Source organism: Sebastes umbrosus, chromosome 20 (assembly GCF_015220745.1).
Source record: "Sebastes umbrosus isolate fSebUmb1 chromosome 20, fSebUmb1.pri, whole genome shotgun sequence".
In the NCBI taxonomy this organism is placed as follows: Eukaryota; Metazoa; Chordata; class Actinopteri; order Perciformes; family Sebastidae; genus Sebastes; species Sebastes umbrosus.
This window is the reverse complement of record NC_051288.1, coordinates 26,657,536-26,673,408: the sequence shown is the minus strand read 5'-3', so window position 1 is coordinate 26,673,408 and position 15,873 is coordinate 26,657,536. Positions and strand designations below refer to the sequence as shown.

The following is a 15,873-nucleotide window of genomic DNA, read 5'->3' as shown; positions in this document are numbered from 1 at the left end:
AACGGAAAAATAATCTCTCTCTGGCTGTTGACCACCGTTCATATTTTATAGCCGTCTTTCCTGTTAGTAACCATGGTGACGTGTTTAGCGGTCGGAGCGTTAAGTGGAGGCAGAATAATTCTCTGAACATGTTAGTTAACGCTGGCTAACAAGTATTGTTGTCTTGTTTTTTAAACAATGGCTGAAGAAAATCTTAGTTTCTCTCAATATGTGCTGTCACTCACTCTCCAGGATCACCAGTGGTTAGGGGTGTAACGATTCATCTACTACATCCATGTATCGATTTATATTCCTACGATACAACTACATCGATAGATACTCGGCAAGTTGTCCTTCACGGGAGACGTATAACGAGATAAAATCGATTTGAAACGCAAAAATCGATTGTATCGATATTAAGGATTTGCACCTTCTATTTAAGGATGACAAATGTCAAATAAATAGGTTCAAATAAAAGCTGTATGTATTTGCCATTAATCGTTGGTACTTACTTTACATAATTAATTTATCCCTGATTCCCTTACAAGAAAAACTTTTTTATTTCACAGTCACACTGACTGAATTTTTGTCAAAAAAAGTTACTGTATCGATTTCAAATCATTGAATCGTATTGTAACGTATCGCTCTAGATGAGCCAAATATCGTCCTGAATCGTATCGGAACCATGGAAATCGTATCGTATCGTTGTAAAAACATATCGTTACACCCCTACCAGTGGTAGTTGAGAAAGTTAACATGAACCAACGGGACCAGATTAACCAACGTTTCTCTGATATTGTAGCTCGCTAAAACCTCAAATCACATTTGTCATCTCTAATGTCTGTGATATCTGGATTCTGGCAGCCATCAACACAGCAAGAGGACATTTTAGATGTGTAGCTTTAGCCCACTGCTAGCATTAGTTAGCCTCCAGTCTTTCCTTTGTTTTGCCTCCAGCTAACACCGGGACGTAACCGACGCAAAAAGGGTCTATAGCCGTGCTAGCTGCTCTGTGAGGCTGTCCTGAGGCACAGCGGTGCTTTGAGCTACCGTCAGCATGCTAACACGCTCACAGTGATAATGCTACTTAGCAGTAAACACACAGTACAGGTGAGGCTGATGGGAATGTCATTAGTTTTGCAGGTATTTGGTCATAAACTAAAGTATTTCACAGTTAAAATCTTGGCCTGTTGATGCCGCTTGAAGATATAGTACGATGAATAGTTGTGGAGATATTTCAGTCTTGATCAAGGGAACAATACTTCACTTTGTAACATCTAGTTTTTAATGTTAGTTAACGAGGCTGGTGTGTCACATCACGTCTAAACTCCCCCCATAGTTGTTTTGATTGGAGCCTCCAACTAGCACCTCAGTTGACTGGATGCTTTCTAACATCTGAGTTTGTGAGATGTTGTCTGGCTTTGCAGGGCTAATTTGTGAGTTAACCAACAACAGATTCAGGGACTTTGGTACTTTAGTTTTTTGCTTCGAGATCAACTCTGCAACTGAGAAATATGTGTACGGTCAAATGTGCTTTCATTTTTTAGATGCAACAAGTCTGATGATATATCAGCCACTCATGACTAACCCAACGTACGTCTCCGAGTTCCTTTACATTTAGTTTTTGTACAGATTCCTCTTTTCCAATTTTTAAATAGATGAATATTAATATTTGAGGATGAGAACTCGTGTTCTGATTTAACAAACACCTTGTTTAGTAATTTTAGTTTATAAAGGGCTATAAGTAATATTGAGTTGTAATTGTTTTATGCATGAAAAGGCACTAAGCTTGTTTGCAGTTGTTCCTTGCGACGTCCATCACAGTGTGACCGTTATTGATTCTGTTCAACACGTCAAGAAACATGTAAAAGTGAGAGGTCAGAGGTCAGCCCTTATGAAATGTGTTCACACAGTTAAAAGATGAACGACTGAAACAAAAGCAAAGAAGAAACAGAAAGGCACTATAAGAAGAACCAGGAGGGTTTCTAATGACGGTGTGGGGGGGCGGGGGGTGCAGTGTTAAAGGTGGAGCAGCCAGGCATCAATTACAACTTTAATTATCATGTCGTCTGCATAGAGCTAAAAGCCCAAAAATCCAAATCAATTGCAATTAAGACCAAGCTGTGTGTTTTCTGATCAAATTAATTTGGGCCATTTTATTTTTTTCTTTAGTGTCGAGCTGAAACGTCTTCTGGTTCTGGAAATAATTTCCTGTTCAATTTTCTGATAAGGAAATTGATAATTAGCTTTATTGGTTTTATTGGCGGGAGTTTTAATGAGCTGCCAGAAACGTTAACGACAAAACGTCTGATTTAAGCTTAAGGAAAAGTGAGTGAAGTATTAACATCACCTGCGACATTTCTTGAGCTCCCCTCTGTTTTACATTTAAAGATTATTAGATATTTTAACATTGACATGCAATCATGTTATTCAGTTTATGGTTAAAATAGAGGAAAAAAATAATAGATATTAGTTGCAAAGCTTTTCTAGGAGTTAAGAAACTACTTAAAATGCCTTAAATATGAAGCCCTACTTGTTTACTTTTTTCATATTTATGAAGAACACATTTATTTCCAGAACTCAGGCCGCAAAAAATCAGGTATGAGGCACGTTTCTGCTCAGTTATTTACAATTGACCAAAAATCAACAAAACAAAAATGACCTTTTTGCTGTTTTTATTTTTGATAGTTGTATAGGAGGTCTATTCTGACCTGTATCAATAGCTTCTGCTTCATCCCAGCCTCTCTCTCTGTCTGTCCAAATGTCCCTCCTCCCCTCCGATGAAGCAGTTGTAATGTCATTATATGTCAATGGACCAGAAACCCTTGCCAGTCTGTAATCCTTAGTAACCTGCACGAGATCATAGACAGTCAAGTGTAAATAAAAAGGATAGATGGAGAGAAGGAGAGTAGATAGATAACACGGGTGTCCACATTGACATATAATTTGCAATAAGACGTGACACAGTGATAGTACCAGTGGGGGAGGGGTTGGGAGGGGTTATGGACTGGGATGTTGGACACAGATCTTATTGCTAAAGGGCGACACACCCAACGTACACTGTCTGCTCACACTTTAGTTTATGGATCCATTTTGTCCCCCCTGTCACATGACACAAACCTGCCTCCTGATGTGTGTTTGTTGTGTTCGGCACAGGAAGTGAACGTTTTTGTGTGGAGGTAGAAAATGCATGTCTGAGGTCAGCTTATGTTCAAGTGTAGTGAGTGCTTGGAGGAGCTAATGTTGAGCCTGTGTCCCAGTTCCAGACTATATATACTATTACTGTACGGTGTGTATATATACAGGATTTTGAAATAGATTTTTTAATGCCAGAATCGATATATTTGCTTCATTTGAGTCTATGTGGAGGTAGAAGGAAGTTACCGCTTTTATTGTTGTAGTCTGAGTAACGTAACGTCAACCAAAACAAATGATGTAGAAAATATCGCAGGGTCTGCGTGGATACGAGCTGCACCCTCCATTCACAAATTAGTGGTATTTTCCTTTTTAATTTATAAGGAACATGTAATGTTTTATTCTTCTGGTGAATATAATCCAATTAATCTGATTTCCATAGATGTATTTTGTATATACAGTTCCCTTTGTTAACACCTTATTTTGAAAACTAGTCCCACGTGTCTACTTCCTGTAACTTCTTCTGGTGGTCTCTAGCTCTCCCGTCAGCTCCGTTCTCTTTATCCATCCATGGTCAGCTCCATCGGGGCCGTTTCAATGCAGAGAACACAAATGTCAGTATCTACAGTCATAGCGTCGGCCCATTTGACCACGGAGACGAGAGCGACGGCCGGCTCGATCAGTAACCGCGATACGATAACGTTTCCTGTCCGTGACAGAGTTAGCATGCAGCTTTAGCTCTGCTCTGTCTAGCTCTGCTTTTCCTGTCAATGTGTGAAACCCAAAGTGTTTCCATCCTTTACTGGATGTGTAGTGTTTAACACGCTGGAGTTAACATGTGAGGGTGCAGGTCGTATCCACGCTGACCCTCTGACGTTTTAGACTCTCTGAGGTTTGTTTTGGTTGACGGATACGGAACGGATATGACGTCACGTTACTCAGACAACAACAATAAAAGCGGTACCTTCCTTCTACTTCCACATAGACTCAAATGAAGTATATAAATAGATTCTGGCTTTAAAAAATATATTTCAAAATCGTAAAAAAAAACACCCCTATCCATTATCATATATTTTTTTGCTGTTTCTCGTAGTTCACATCCAACTCTGCAGCTCTACACAGCCCTTTTTTAGCATCTCTTAGCTCATAAATTTGGTGCTCTTGCTACACATATGCGTATGGTTGACTCCTTCAGGCTCTCACCAGCCTCCCCCAAATACAACCTTTTTAGTCTTTTCTAGAAAACAAGCTCTGATAAACTCACTGTTCACTACCTGCTCAGCATCAAACAGCAGACAGACCCAGTTAGAGACTAGCTGGTGGACATAGTGGAGCATTTAGCAGCTAAAGAGATAGATATTTCCCTCAGAAGTTGGTGGTGGAGACCAAAAACAGAGCTACAGGACGATTTCTAAGATTTGTTTTCATTGTGTTTGTTTCCTGAAAGTTATTCCACTACTACCCAACATTTTTTCACACTTTTAAATTGCACCGGTATTTAAAATATACCTTATGTCTCTTGCGTAAATGCCCTATTCACTGAAAACCACGTTAAAAGTAGTATATATTACGGTACTGGGACACAACGTGACTCTAGATCAGTTAAGGTATTTAACTGAGGGGGCGGGGGGGGGCTCTCTGTTTCACAACTTAATTGTGTAAACTATATGTTTATAAAATATTTTCAACTCTCTAATTCAGTGTTAAATCAGCTTAATATGAACCTTTTCTGATGTCAGGAGTTCAGTTTCAATACCGTTGATGTTTATTGATATTTATCTGCACTAAACACATCGAGTCGTTGTTGTCAGTGTTCATTAATGTTGATTAGAGGGCATTAATGTTTAATTAACTGCTTGTCCTCTTTAAACCCTGTGAAGGTGTTAAACTATTATAGTGTCTTTTGTTTCATTAAAAAGAGAGCGATCTGGTAATTGACTGCTGTATGGTTTTTATTCAGTAGGCACTTAGTAAAGCTCGAGTATCTATTAGCAACATCAGCAAATGATTTGAACTAACTGTGATAATGTCACTGTTAATGTTGAAAACCAGGGCGAGCTGCACGTTAAAGTTCTCTCGGATATGATAAATTACTTTTTGTGTCTCTTGACGTCTCATCGGGATCTCAAGCCCAAATGGAAAAAATGTCCTAAAGTGTTAAGAAAGTGTGTCTGTGTTCAACAATGTTATCGTTCTCTGCCTGAGCGATCTCTCTCCTGCTAATTATAATCTCTTTTCACAACCCTTGGGTGCAGGAAACTACCAAAGCCTCTCTGTAGAAAATTAGTTTATAACAATAATTCAATACCGAGCACTTGAATGGTTTCGGAAGCCGGCACCGTGGGAATTAATCATTAAAGTCTGCGGGTGTACTCGGTTGTTTTAGCAGGGGGTAATGCTGGGAAACATGCAGGACATGCTAATAGCCATATCCTGACTTGCTGGGCTAATTCGACACAGTTTGCCTAAGGCCTCGAGTGGATGCATCAAGCCAAAGAAAAAGCGATTCCTGAGTGGATCGAGAAGCTGTCGTTTTATGAGCGTATTAGTAAAAGGTAATGGTCAAGTGGAGTGTGCTGTGTGCTTTATGTGGTTTAGAGAATATGCCATACAAAAACAGATGAGCTCTGGTGTCTGTAAGTTTAGAACGAGGTGGGTGGGGAGCGATGGACGGATAAAAGAAAAAATGGAGGAGGGATAATAATAAGAGACCAAATTTGATTTCAATCAGTGGCCTGGGCTGATGTGGCACAGAGCACATCTACCTACTCTGTCCTATCTCTGTCCCCCAGCTCTCCAACACTAACTTCCCTAAACTCCTCTACAGCTGGGTGTACTGGAGCTCCACTAAGTCGGGGCTCGCGTCTGCGGCTGGATCCTTAAAGTAGAGTGTGGCAGTGTCTTCCCCCTGCTGGCCCGTCCGCCGGGCCCTGTGCTCGGTCACCTCTTTGGGCTGCTCCTGGCGGCAGCGGTTGCTGTTCCACCAAGCCTCCAGCCCGGCCACCAGGCAGGCCAGTAGCAGGCCGGCGGCCAGGATGCAGAAGACGCCGGCGAAGCTGTGCAGCTTGAGGGAGCGGCCGTCGGGATGGGCGCTGGCGTGGCTGTTGAGGTCGCAGCGGCCGGTACGAGGCCACCACTTCTGCTTCATGATGTCCAGGTCGCCTTTCTCCTGCAGCTCCAAGATCCTGAAGAAGTAGAAGAAGAAGAAGAGATGAACAGGTGAGAATAAGAGACCATTATGACTTTTTTTCAGCATACTATACTATGACTTTTTAATGAATTTTTACGACGTACTATACTATGACTTTTTATTCGAGATACTATACTATGACTTCTATGACCTTTTTCGACATGCTATACTATGATTTTTTTTTTCGACGTACTATACTCTGACTTTTTTTTCGACATAATATACTATGACTTTTTTCGACATAATATACTATGACTTTTCTTTCAACGTGTTATACTAACGTGTCGTAAAAAGATAAAAAAAAAGTCATAGAATAGTATGTCGAAAAAAGTAAAAAAAATCATAGTATAGTACGTTGAAAGGAAAGTTATAGTATACTATGTCATAGAATAGTATGTTGAAAAAATTGAAAAAAATGTCACAGTATAGTACGGCGAAAAGAAAGTCTTAAAAAAGCTGTAGTATAGTCTATAAAAAAGTTATGGTAGAGTATATTGAAATAATTTCATAAAAAGTCGTATGTCATCAGAAAATCATAGTTAACTTTACAGGTACATGTCATGAATTAGTGGAATAAACATTAGAAACAGCCACAGCCAGTCGTCCCTTTCATATAACCTCAAATCCAGCAGGATTGCATTAACAGATCCCACTACGCGCCTACACAATGAATAAATACACATACACTTCAGCATACAACCTCTTTGGACAAATATACATACAAGCTACAAAATAAAATGCCTCTACTTTTAGACCCTGCAGAAACCCTGTAGAGTCAAATAAAATACAATACAAAGAGATAAATATAGTCAATCTAGTAGAGCACAAAATACAATCCTTGTCTTCTCAAAACAGGGAACAAAACACCCCGATTTTTCTGTGAGAACTGATTCATTTCCTTCCAATATGAGATTCTATTATCAAATCTCTTCAGCTGTAAAATCCATCACAGTAAACATCAAGTCTGCATTAGATTTTGTCAAAGTTACATCATGTTTGTGAGGTATAGAGGTGCAGACTTTTCAAATCATCTGCATTTATATTACCACACAATGATAATGTAACATTGACGTGATGTTCACAATGATTCAACGAGAGAATCCCCGAATAGATTTCCATACTACGTGGATAAAAACAGTAGGAAAAGTACATCAAAATGTTAAACTGTATTTGAACATATCTCATCATATTTAGCAGCAGTCTGCGTGTGGTTTCCGTCATTAAATCAACGTGAACAAGAAAAGACAGTTCAATGAAGGCGTAGCAGAAGTCTCACTGTAATTATTCCTGAACTTCCCACAATAGGCCGTCACAATACCTCTAGGAAGCAATTTAGCCGTGCCTCATCGCAGCTGTAATTTAGTTACTGTAATGAGTAGATGTGGGTAATTACATGACGTGGTAAGTGGTAGTAATCAATGTTACGGAGCAGGGAAGGTGCTCAAAGCTGCAGTCAGTAACTTTTTGAGGCGAATTTTTCAATAAACTGACATTACAGGGTACTGAATTAAACATAAGGGGTTTTCACTATAATTTAAAAAACAATCATTCTGCATCAATTGTAATCTTGTGTGCCACTTGAGAAAAGATTGAGTTCTTTAAGTATTTTATTTCGCTGAACGCAGGTGATAATTTGTGGCTTTGTCTCGACATGCAGAATGACAATAAGATTGATTCGTTTCTTGTTGTTGTTGTTTCGACTCAGAAGATGAATTGATTAGTTAGGAAACAGCAGGGGGCGCTGGTTGTGATTTTTTATTTCTTCACGGCGCCTCTTTCACTTTCATCCATAAGTGAGGTTTCGACCACGATGACCACGTCGTCATTTAACACGACATCGAGTTAAAGAAGAGAATAAGAGTCTGTAGCTGCCTGCAATTTAGAAATGGAGCTCTAAAGGAGAACTACAGTTTAAAGTTTCCCAATTTTAAAAAGAAAAAATCTAAAATAGGCTGGTCACTTATTCACTACATACACAGAGAGTGCTGTGTAGAAGAGAGTCCACTGTGTTCAGTTTCAGGTTTGTGTTAAGACAGTAAATAGAAATCAATCTTCCACTTATCTGCCATTTTCTACAGTCTGTGCAGTACATGACTGTGGTTAACTCTCGACTTTGTAACCATCAATTTTACACTATTTTCTGCATTGCATTGTGGGATAATTTCAGCCTAGTTTCAGACCTGAATCACCACTCACATATCTGATGTCATTTAAATAAACTAGATCTGTATGGAGTTACTTTTGTGTCTTTATTATCCACTCAAACAGAAAAGATTAAAGAGCAAAACTGACGACACCGCAATCAAAAAATGTTTTATTGCAAGTAAATAAAATTGTGATTACAAATGTATTGATGTGAATCCCAAAGTTTTGTTTGCAAATCTAAAAGTTTCGTTTGCAAATCTAAAAGTTTTGTTCGCAAATCTAAAAGTTTTGTTTGCAAATCTAAAAGTTTCGTTTGCAAATTCAAAAGTTTTGTTTGCAAATCTAAAAGTTTTGTTTGCAAATCTAAAAGTTTTGTTCGCAAATCTAAAAGTTTTGTTCGCAAATCTAAAAGTTTTTTTGCAAATTCAAAAGTTTTGTTTGCTAATCTAAAAGTTTCGTTCGCAAATCTAAAAGTTTTTTTTGCAAATTCAAAAGTTTTGTTGGCTAATCTAAAAGTTTTGTTCACAAATCTAAAAGTTTCATTTGCAAATCTAAAAGTTTCGTTTGCAAATCTAAAAGTTTTGTTTGCAAATCAAGAAGTTTTGTTTGTTGTTGAGTTTAGGTCCCGCACACAAGATTCAGATCAACACCAAGCTAAACTTGGATTTGTAAACAAAACTTTGAATCATAAATGCCCTCAAACCTTTTCTGTTTGCATGCAAAACAAAGACACAAAAGTAACTCCGTAGATCTGATGTTGCGCTCATCGACTGCTCTTAACCGGTTAGAGAAACAGTTGACGAATCAGAGCTTCGTAGGCGTGTTTAAGAACGGGGACGTCATCTTCCTACATAACTAGCTAGTTAACTCAGTACAGGAATGAATAATAGCAACAGAAAAACAGACACAACTGTACAGGTAGTTATAAGTCGACTTACATAAATAACAACTCTTAAATCAACAATGTTTCTCCAAACAACCCTGAAACGCAGCTTCTGTCCTCCCAAAACAGTTAAATATATGTTGATTTTTATGTCGATCAAAGGAATATGTTGATTTACGAGTTGTTGTTTCTGTAAGCCATCTCACAACAACCTGTAAACATCTCATCCACACTGACTGCCAGTTTTCTGTAAGATAACGTCCTGATTCTTAATCCCACCTACGAAGCTCTGACTGTCTCGTTGTGTTTTCCAACCATTAAAACAGACCTACAGTAATATTGTAGATGTTAGAAGCGATTCAGAGGTCTGGAGACGAGCTAAAAACAAGACCCAGCAGATGTGGAAATGATCAGCGAGACAGAAAAGAAGATGAGTTAAAGGTGTAAACTTTACCTGGCAGCCAGTACATATTAAAACCTACATCAGTAACACTGATACCAGACAGCAGCTCGCATCGTCTCCTCTGACCTGAACTATCTACATACTTCATATACACCACGGACGACGTATTAGTTAGTGACACACATTAAGTTTCATGCAGCCGTCCTGCTGTTCTCGTTGTGTTGAGTAATGGGGTTAATTAAGCAAACTCCGCCACGACCACTGAAGTACAATCTGCTTTTAGCTGCAGTAAAATCAGAGCCCAATTTGCTCCGTTTAATCTGCTCAACTCAGCGTGAACATGTTGAAGGTCAGCGCACTGCAGTTTCCATCTACCACCCCCCCTACCCCCCCCGAAACACCCCGAGGACAAAATAGTTTTACAGCACAAATGAGCAGCAGAAGCAACAAAGTCTGTGAAGGTTATTAATGGCAGGATTATCGAATGGAAACCCTGGACAGAGGTAATACAGCAGTTATGGGACTAGGTATTAAAATGATGGTTGGAAATGTGGAGATAATGGTTTTCTCTCTGAACAATAGCTCTGCCCTCAATTTAACACCCTGACACATTATTCCTGCTCGTCCCTGAACGCTGCGCTGCGAGGACGCCTCGGGCCGTTGGACGCCCGCTGAACCGGGCCGGGGCCGGTGCAAAAAACTCCATTAATAACTGGCGGTTTTGTCTCCATTCAGTGCCACAAATTAATCCCTAAATAAACACAGAATTGCTTTAATTAAAGAGGAAGTGCGCGGTGCAGAGGGAGGAGAAGGGAAAAGGGAAGGCCGTGATTGAGAAACGGGCCCCACGGGCAAATAATGAACCCGACCACCGCCGCAATCAGGCGCCAAAACAAAGAGCAGAATGAGTCAAAGAAAACTGAAGACTCAAACGAGTCAAGTCAAGGTTCTTTTCAAACGCACATCAGACGGCAGACGACCTCTTCAGATCAGATATAAACCAGAAATAACAGCGTAGGCGGTTTGAAACCTCATTTAAAACTTCAGTGAAACGAGGAGCAAAGAGCAACAAACATGGATTTCATCTCCTGCGCCATGACTACCAAAGACATGCAGATATTTTCTAAATAAACCTGGATATTACCCTCAGTGCTTCACAGAGGTTGATCCTTGTGTCTTTGCCATGACTACCAACATCATAATGAAATGAAGGATCATACTATCTAAATACAAATGAACCTATTTCACATCTTGAGGATGTATTAGGGCTGTCAAAGGTAACGCAATAATATCGCAAATTTGTTTGTGAAGATAGTGGTATCATATGAAACTAGTAAACCTGATGAATCCATCGGTACCAACCATGTCAGACTAGCTGGTCATGAAGGAGGTTAAATAACGCTCCAAACTTACACTAAATTTTGGAGAGGAAAAACTGTCATGTCCATTTTCAAAGGTGTGACTTTATTAGACAACACATCTTCATCTTCTTCCTGAGTGGTAAACATGGCGGCTGCAGTGTGATGTGGCCTGGAGGTCTGAGCTGTTTGCTGTTTGCGGGCTGGTTTAGTGTTTATCTGTAATGGACCATCAGAAGATGTTACTGCTGACTGTGTGTTAACACATCAGAACTTTGGATGAAAGCTTCTCTGTTCTTGTCAGCTGCTTTTATTGTGCAGTGAAACAAAGCCTGACGTGAAGTTAATGATGAAGCTCGCAGGCCTTTTTGTCGGGAGTTTGATCCTCTTTGTTGGCGTTAAGTCTTCATTAACAGCCTGTAAATCCTGAGTCTTCCAGGACTGACTTGTCTGAGGCAGTTACAGCTGACTTTATGTTAACGAGGGACACTTTGTAAGATGAAATGTGTCACGCTGACTTATTTCAAACTTGACGGAGGCGTGCAGGGGTTTGAAAGTTGTGGGTGTTAAGTGCGAGGTGAGAAACGCCTCCTGCAGGCGGTAAATCAATAACGGTGCTCCACGCTAAAGTCAATTAAGCTCACATGAAACGAGCTCGCATTAAGCGGCGTTGTTGAGAAGCGAGAGGGATTATTCATGGTGTGATGTATAAACAGAGCGACGTGCGCTAATTATATGATCTTGCGAGGCTGATTTTTTAAATCAATTATCTCCTTCAGTCTGAGTTGAGGATGAAATCAGAGTGAGTGAAACCTCGTCTCCTCTCTCTTCCCAAACACAAATTGATCCCAGTGCGAGTGAACAAATCGCGTAGATCATTTAGTAAGTCTCCATATTATTACATCATGAGTTAACGGGAAGAGAAGACTTTCTCACCCGTCTCGTATCGATCGGCTCTCAGAGAGCAGACAAGAAAGTTGGTGTAAAAAGAAACATGAGTTGACAAACTTCTGCTAAACGTCAGAAACTGAGATTGAGAAATCAAATTAGCTGATTAACATCAGTTTATGTTTGATTGATCGTTCAGGTTCAAAACGATCAGATTTTAAAGCTGCACTTTAAGGCTGTTCTCAAACACCGTACACACTTATAACAAGTAATGCACTGTAGTTTGTGTATATATATCTATATCCCACAAAATCAATTCGTATGTAATTCACATAATCGTGATAACGACGGCCAAAAACCAATATGGTAACGGCCAAGAACCAAGATGGCGACGGCCAAAAACCAAGATGGCGACGGCCAAAAACCAAGATGGCGACGGCCAAAAACCAAGATGGTGACGGCCAAGAACCAAGATGGCGACGGCCAAAAACCAAGATGGCGATGACCAAAAACAAAGATGGCGATGACCAAAAACAAAGATGGTGACAGCCAAGAACCAAGATGGTGACCAAAATGCTGAACTCGAGGCTTCAGAACCGTAGTCCACAAACCAACAGGTTACATCACGGTGACTACGTCCACTTCTTCCATTCAGTCTATAGCCGCGCTCAGACTTTACAAGTTGTGGCGTCCAAATGGCAGCAAACTGTTGGAGGTTAATACTCAGATATTCTGTACGCTGGCGTCTCCTCGGTCGCCGTGGCTGCAGCTCTCCTCAGACCTGGAGAGTCACAGGAAACCACTTTATCCGCCTTCATATTAAAGAATTTCATTTTGGGGCGAAACTGCCAGCTGAGTTTCAATGAAACATCATTTTTTTTTGTGAGCATCTCTCTCGCTGTGTGTGCCGCTGCACGGCTCAGCGGGATGGCGTGCACCTGGCCTCCCAGGTGTAAATGTCTCTGTGATTTGGATGTTGGAATGAAAAGCAGCGGGGCTCAGAGTCCTGAGGAGGCGCTCTGAAAAGCCTCTGAACTGACTGTATGAAGTCGTGAGGAGGGCAGCGATTATACAGCAGCTCGCAGCGGGAGCCCGTTTGATGTCTTGCTGCACGCCGTCCCCAACTCCTCAGCACATAAACCGCCGTGTAACTTCCTGTGTAATTTCTTGCGAGGAAGAAAAACACAAATAGTGATTGTGATGTTTGAGGCCGGCAGCAGCAGCAGCGGCGGCGGCGTTGATAGAGACGTTAACACAAAGCATTAGCGGCCGCACCGCTGTGCTGCCGATGTTATTAGCAGAGCAGCGGAGCCGATCAGCTGAGGGGGAAATGGGCTCTCTGGGATGTGTTTGTGCGCCCCGTGGCTGCGTGGGAGGGACGCCCGCGGCCCAGAGAGCAACTCCACACTGAAAATGTAATTTATCCGACACCCTCCTCCGTTCCCATCTAACTTCCACCCTTCACTTCCTCCCTCTCTCTCCCTCTCTCTCCTGCTCCCTCTGATCCTATCTCGTCCTCTCAGGCCATGTTAAGTAAGCGGCGGGGAAATCCTGTTTCTCAGAGCTGCTCTTTAAAGCTTTGAGACTGTCCCCCTTTGTAACTGACGAGAGTCCAGATCAGATCACCTGAGGGGAGCGTGAGGCTGCTGCAGCAGAGGAGGAGAGGAAGCACAGCGGGTCTGTTGAGGCTTTCTGCTTCTACACACTGGCTTTGAAATGAAACAATGACTTCCTTTCAAGGTGTCTGCGGTTGTTAACGTCCATTTATTGCACGACTTTGTTGAATACTCGATTCTGATTGGTCAATCACAGCATTCTACGGTCTGTTATTTCTTCATAGCAGACCGTTGCTATGGGCGCAGCTCTGATGTCGGACTCTGGAGGACCGGAAATAATTGATTTCTCTATTAAGAAGCTGTGTAATAAGCAGGATAATGTACAGCTAGCGGGTCATTGTTGTGAAATAAACCCCTTCAGGGCGATGCAAGATTAATCGCACATTTTTTTATCTGTTCAAAATGTAACTTAAAAGGAGACATGGGAGTAGACAAATATGCTGCTTTATGCAAATGTATGTATATATTTATTATTGGAAATCAATAAAAAACACAGATCAATAACAGATATTGATCCTGAAACCCTCACAGGTACTGCATTTAGCATAAAACAATATGCTCCAATCATAACATGGCAAACTGCAGCCCAACAGGCAACAACAGCTGTCAGTGTGTCAGTGTGCTGACTTGACTATGACTTGCCCCAAACTGCATGTGATGATCATAAAGTGGGCATGTCTGTAAAGGGGAGACTCGTGGGTACCCATAGAACCCATTTACATTCACTGATCTGGAGGTCAGAGGTCAAGGGACCCCTTTGAACATGATCATCCTCGCCATAATTTAGTGTAAGTTTGGAGCATTATTTAACCTCCTCTGCAACGAGCAGGTATGACATGGTTGGTACCGATGGATTCTTTAGATTTTCTAGTTTCATATGATACCAGTATCTTCAGTCTATGCAATGAGAACGCGTCAATGAATTTGCGTTCTTATTGCGTTAACTTTGACAGCTCTAAGAATCCCTGTCGGGCCTTTGCAAAAACAGCGTCAGTATTCAGTTCAAGGATGATCTTATCAGCTAGAAACCGTTGCACCAACAACTTCAACAGAGATATATCATCTCTCCAGCGTGTTCTGGGTCCACTACGGAACCTCTGACCTCTAACGGGAGGCTCAAACCACCTCAGCTTCGACTTCGACAGCAGCTCTACTCCAGTTTGAGCTCCTCATCTTATCTCTAAGGCTGAGCCCAGACACCCTACGGAGGGTCTTGCGGAGAGCTCCAGGCTGGAGGTAAAAACGGGTGAGGTTTGGTGCCGGCTGAATGCGGAGTCACTTACTTCTGGGAGAAGAGGTCTCTGTAGGGGCTGCCGTGCTGCATGGCGATGCCGTAGCCTTTACTGCTCATGCTGTTCCCCGACACGGTGATGGTGCAGTCGTCATCCGTGAGGGCGGCGTACTCCAGCACCGCCATGTCCCACAGGAAGGCGTAGGGACTCTTCTTCGCCTGCAGACACACAGACAGAGAAACTGTTAAATAACAACAATTTGTTTTATAAGTTTCACTATTCAGACTCACTGGCTGTAAAATCACCCCTCCAGATTTTTTGCTCTAGTTTCCATGGAAACGCTGGACTTGTTTGGAACCAGCCAATCAGCTCTAATTTTAGTCTACAATCAGAGCAGCTCTGCTGACGGGGAAACAAACCAAAGCAGCCTGACGTTCAGTGATGGATTTTATTCATCCGTTTAAATGTGTTGCTTCAACACGTTCTCACTCCCAACTAGAGTCACAGATGTTCTACTTGTCTCTGTTTTATATCATTTAAACTGAATTTATTTGGGTTTTGGACAGATTGTTGAACAAAATGACTAACTGATTAAACTCAATTATAAAAAGGGTCACATGACAATCGATGGACTACGTAGAGTTGCATGTTGTAGCAGCACTACTCGCTGGGAAGCTGGAAATGGAGCTTCAAAATAAAACCTATGGAAATTCACTATATTTCTACTAGGGCTGTCAAAGTTAACGCGATAATTACGCGTTAACACAAATTTGTTTTCATGCCACTAATTTCTTAACGCATCTTGTGTTTTTTAGGTTGTAGCGGCTCAGTTTTAAAGCTAGAGTGAAGATACTGGTATCATATGAAACTATAAAACCTGATGAATCCATCGGTACCAACCATGTCATACTAGCTTGTCAATAGTTTAAATAACGCTCCAAACTTGCACTAAATTTTGTCGGGGACAAAACCGTCATGGCCATTTTTAAAAGGGTCCGTTGACCTTTGACTACCAAATATCTGAATGTGTGAGGGTTTTTGTCC

General features: G+C 41.2%; 1 protein-coding gene and 1 long non-coding RNA gene across 5 annotated transcripts in view; one reads left to right on the top strand and one right to left on the bottom strand.

The window, feature by feature from the left end:
* LOC119479302 overlaps nucleotides 1–6,022 on the top strand; it is a 117,831-nt gene extending 111,809 nt beyond the window's left edge. Inside the window, exon 3 of the long non-coding RNA XR_005204660.1 lies at nucleotides 5,942–6,022. This is a non-coding gene — a long non-coding RNA (uncharacterized LOC119479302). The remainder of the gene's footprint in view (nucleotides 1–5,941) is intronic.
* The window catches only part of LOC119479299 (glutamate receptor ionotropic, delta-1-like), a 555,378-nt gene that overhangs the window by 5,300 nt on the left and 534,205 nt on the right, over nucleotides 1–15,873 (bottom strand). For 2 of the 4 annotated variants that reach the window (XM_037754721.1, XM_037754722.1), the window contains exons 15-17: nucleotides 14,881–15,047; nucleotides 6,059–6,299; nucleotides 2,691–2,829 (exon numbers count right to left, since the gene is read on the bottom strand). In XM_037754721.1, the coding sequence (XP_037610649.1) occupies nucleotides 2,691–2,829; nucleotides 6,059–6,299; nucleotides 14,881–15,047 (547 nt within the window). The remainder of the gene's footprint in view (nucleotides 1–2,690; nucleotides 2,830–6,058; nucleotides 6,300–14,880; nucleotides 15,048–15,873) is intronic. The other 2 variants (XM_037754723.1, XM_037754724.1) reach the window with 1 other exon arrangement.